The 4,660-nt window shown below is 47.3% G+C and overlaps 1 protein-coding gene across 1 annotated transcript; it reads right to left on the reverse strand.

The window, feature by feature from the left end:
- Nucleotides 1-510: 510 nt before the first annotated feature.
- Nucleotides 511-4,331, reverse strand: Mrps24 (mitochondrial ribosomal protein S24). Its single transcript, XM_076836472.1, has 4 exons — nucleotides 4,269-4,331; nucleotides 4,130-4,198; nucleotides 3,853-3,964; nucleotides 511-943 (listed from the first exon to the last, which is right to left on the reverse strand). The coding sequence occupies exons 1-4, from the start codon at nucleotides 4,305-4,307 to the stop codon at nucleotides 660-662; spliced, it is 504 nt and encodes a 167-aa protein (XP_076692587.1). The 5' UTR covers nucleotides 4,308-4,331; the 3' UTR covers nucleotides 511-659.
- Nucleotides 4,332-4,660: the final 329 nt, after the last annotated feature.

Consider the following 4,660-nt stretch of genomic DNA (forward strand, 5'->3'; position numbering starts at 1 on the left):
TGCTCATTGGGGGACTTTTTTGGCTCCGCCCATGCAACCCAGCCAATCGGCCTCAAGAGCAGGAGGATTGTGGGAGGAAGAGGTTGTTGGGGTGTGTGGCTTGTGGGAAGCCGGTGGTGGCAGTTGGGCTCTGAGGGTTTTTTCCTGAGGAGCTGTTTTGTTTATCTTGTGTGGTTCTAAAAATAAAGTTAGTTTCTTTTGACAAGTGGCTCCTGAATTGTGCCCAGCCAGACTGCGGCAGGGTAGAATGACTGCACAAACAGGTCCTCACTGAACTGAGCTAAACTTCAGAAAACAGGCAGATTCTCTACCAGCCCCGAAGCACCTAAACAAAACCCTACTCTAGCTCCCTGACCAAAAGGGCAAAGGCAAGAACTGGAGATATGGCTCAGTTGTAGAGTATTCCCTGAACCTGCATGAGACCCTCAGTTCACATCACCAGCAGATAAAATAATTAATAAATAAATAATAAAATTTTTAAAATCACAAAAGGGTAAAGGTAAACAGAAGCAAGGCAGCATGAGGATCTTTATTCAACAGCAGCTTAGAAGTGATGATGACTCTGTCTTCCAAGGATTTGCATTTCTCCTCATTCTACTGGTCTTCTTTCCCACATTTCTCACCTTTGCATTTTGTACCTTGATATAAAAAAGGGCATCCTAAATATACTTATATACAACCTTTGCGGGCACAGTTTGGAGATGGAGTCGCACAGGACACTTGTAAAAGTGGGACAGCAGAGTCTCACTGTAGCCTACGAGGAAGTAGAACTTGTGTGCTGGCAGCTGCCTCAGGACCAGGGCACAGATCTCCACCTGGTTGGCCCGGCGCTTCAGGACCAGCTGGTCGGCCAGACAGCCAGGGAAGGTACCCAGCATGAACTTGCGTAGGAAAAAATCCTCCACCGTTCGCTCTGCAGCATGTTCTTCCCCATCCAGATTACCTGAAGAGAAGGCACCACAGCAGTCAGCCATATTGCCCAGGGAGCTGCCAAGAAGTCAGATCCAATATCTAAGAGCTTTGGGCATTCAATCCCACTCCTTACCACAGCCTATTCCCTTTTCTTCCACTAATGGAATAACACATTTAAAGTCAAAAATACATTCATTACCTTATTAATTCCCAAACCAATTCTGTGAAGCAAGTACTATTATCCTCATTTTACTGGGTTTATAGGTATGAGCCACTATGTCTGTCTCCAGTCTGTAGAGAATCAGATGTGACTGCGTTACTATTACTATCCTTGATGGAGTTTGCCTGCAAACGGGATATTCTGTCGAGGTTTAGAAAGGCAACAGCGGACATGCTTGAAAATGAGGTGTCTGCTGTCCTTGGGAGGGCCTGCTGGCAAACGAGAGGCTCCTTCAAGGTTTAGATAAGGTAACAGCAGACATGCTTGAAAATGAGGTGTCTGCTGTCCTTGGGAAGACTTACCTGCAAATGGGATGTTCTACCAAGTGGGCTAGGAGGGCGCTGAGAAAATTTTTTTAATCTGTTCTAAACAAAGAGCAGAGCTCAGCATACTCCAGGCCGAGAGTAGATTAGCCATGAGAAGCGGGTCACTTCTGATTAGAAAGTAAAACTTCTGTGTGCTATGTTTAATTAGCTGAAAGACCTGATTCTTTGATGTTGGAAGGCTGCCTTCTTTGTCCACAATACTATATACAGTACATATTGAATCTGCACACACACACACACACCCAGGCCTCAAAACAAGAACAGGAACCTAAAAGGGTGGGAGACCAGAACCTGTATTTTATTTTTCATTGTGCTGGGAATTAAGCCCAAGAACATATAAGTTTTCTAAAAGGGTGTGGTGGCACCTGCCTGTAATTCCAGCAACTCAGGAGGCCCAGGCAGAAGGATCAAAGCCCTCCAGGGCAAGTCAGTAAGACTATGTCTTTTTTTTTTTTTTTTTTTTCCATATTTAATGCTTTCTTTCCTTTATTTCTTGAATGACTGATGTGTGAAAGTGGGATGGGTGGGGAATGTATGAGGCTTCTGTTCCCTTGGCTCTCACTGAAAATGAAGCTGTACAATAACCACATTGAGCACTGCAGAATGATGAAAGAACATGTAGGCCAGGGTGCACCCTGTACACAGGTGCATATGCATCAGAGTTTGGAGCAGGGACGGTTGAAAACATTGGCTCCCACATTTTCAACAAGCCGCAGTATAGTGTTGTAATTGTCACATTCCATGTCTATATCTTCTGCTAGTCTGCAAGAAGGAATGTGATCCATATTTGCTCATTGGAATTTCCTCAATTCCTAACACAGTCCCAGGCATACAGCAGGTACTCAGTGCATATCTTTGCACATCACCAGGGCGACGGGGGACTGCGGGGGCGCCGCAGCCAGACGTGTGCTTCGAGGCGTGCGGTTGTGGTAGGCTGCCACAGGCCGCTGCCAAGACTCTGTCTTGAAACAAAAAATCAAAAGGGCTAGGGATGTAGCTCAGTGGTAGAGCATCCCTGGGTTCAATCGCCAATACACTAGCTTGATCCAAACATAAGTTGATAACCCTTATATTGAACAAAATACAGTTGATTCTCATTATTTCCCAGTAGTTATGTTCCACAATGTCACTGTGAACACTGAGCTAGTGAATTCTGAAACAATGCTTATAGGAGGAATACACTATTAGATTTGTGCAAGCCTCTGGTCAAAATATTTTCATTAACAGGTTAATACATAAGCTAATTTCAGGTGCCCTTCTGTTTAAAAATACTTTAATATATATGGTTGATTAACATTTAACTTTCAGCCATGAGCACTGTAACTTAGGCTTGAACAAAGCTTATCTAACACAACATTTTCTGTGTAAGGCACATCACAGTCTTGTGCTCAGAAGCACTAGACAGTAATTCAGGATCCTTTTAAACAGCAAAATCACAAACAAAAGGCATATTAATTTTTAAAATGTGTTGCTAGACTGTGATAAAGGGCACTTTTTACACTATGAAACTTATGCTACCTCAATTGCAAAAAAAAACATAAGGGCATTGCTCTACCTGTATCCCTAAATAACTTGAAAGTGATAGGGCATTGATTTTGAGGTCACAAATTTTAGTCAGTATAAGAATACACACAAGTGCCAGGTATGGTGGTGCCCACCCCTGAAATCCCAGCAGCTGGGGAGGCTGAGACAGGAGGATCTCAGGTTCCAAGCCAGCCTCAGTAACTTAACGGGCTGTAAGTAAACCTAGTGAGACCTTGTCTCAAAATAAAAAATAAAAAGCTCTGTGTATGTGACCCAGTGGTTAAGTGCCCTGGTATGTACGTGTGTACGTACATACACATACACATACACATACACACACACACACACACACACACACTCGAAGGAGAAGGAAAAAGAAGAAAACAAGAATTTACAGAATCTGTGAATAACAAGGATTGACTGTACATACTTGCAAAAAAAAAAAAAAAATCGTGCTTCAGTGAAAAACTACATTATTTTGGGCATACTCTTCCCGGGTTACAGATTTTATGGAGGCTTTACTCCTTTCATTGCCTTTGTTTTACATCTATGTAAATTACAAAAAAAGAAAAAACAAAACTGATAGCAATGCAAAATCTTGTCTGAAGACATGCAGATAATTTCTGTTCAGTGGAGGCTCAACCAAATTCCTGAGCCCATGGAAAAAGTTAGATTTATACTCATCTTCAACTTGATTTCAACAGCCAGATCTGTGTTTGCTTTTTTCGCGTCTTAACTCTTAACTGGATTAACAGATTCCTGACACTGGCCTCAATGACCAAGTTAAACTTGTTCCTCTAGCTCACAGGACAGTTGGACTGAGCGCTCCTCCTCCGGGAGAGTTGGGGTCTCCAGCTGAAGTCCCCTCACCTGTGTGCAGCGACAGCCAGCCCTTTCGGTGGGCGATGTAGTGTGGTGGGTGGGCCTCCTCGTAGGTCACGGGCTTGTCCCCCTTGCCCACGCGGACTCTGGCCGCCCGGTTCTAGGAGCAAAGGGCTCTTACTACGCCGCCCCGCCCCGAGTCCCGCCCACTGAGCCCCGCACCCGTCCGGCTTTTCCGAAGCTCGGCTCTCACCCCTGGCCCGCCGCCCACTCCCGGTTCCCGCTATCGTCCAGGTCCCACTCCCACCCGGCCTGGAGCGCTCACCTTGGCGCAGACTGCGGAGGTGTGCAGGGCACGCCAGGCGCCCGGAAGTTCCCTACTCCACGGCACCACCTGTGGGGAAGGGGCGTGAGACCGAAGCCGAGATGCCACCCGGACCCTCCAGCCCGTACCGCCCACTCACCCGTGGCCACAGGGCCAGAGCGCACACGGACACCGCCATCTTGCGCCGAGCAGGGCCCAGGACGTGCCACTGTGCTGCACGGGCGGGGGGGGGACAGCGCGGACGAGACCAAATTGCGCGCGGGGGCGTGCCTTGGGTGGCGGGAGAGGCGGGGCGGCCTCCGCGGAGAGGAGCGCCACCTGGCGCCAGGTGCTGGTCTTTCGGGCTCACCCGGGTTACAGCCTCCTGGCCTTGATTGCTGGGTGTTAGATTTCTGATCCGGAAATTTGATGATGCAAACGTGAGCTTTCGCCCTCCAAGAACTCGCGGTAGGGAAGGTGATGGCGTCCTGAAAATGAAGAAAGGGGAAAACCCGCGCCGCCTCGCCCCCCGCCTCCATCTAGACTTCAGGA

The sequence above is a fragment of the Callospermophilus lateralis genome, chromosome 1 (assembly GCF_048772815.1).
Source record: "Callospermophilus lateralis isolate mCalLat2 chromosome 1, mCalLat2.hap1, whole genome shotgun sequence".
NCBI classification, from domain to species: Eukaryota; Metazoa; Chordata; class Mammalia; order Rodentia; family Sciuridae; genus Callospermophilus; species Callospermophilus lateralis.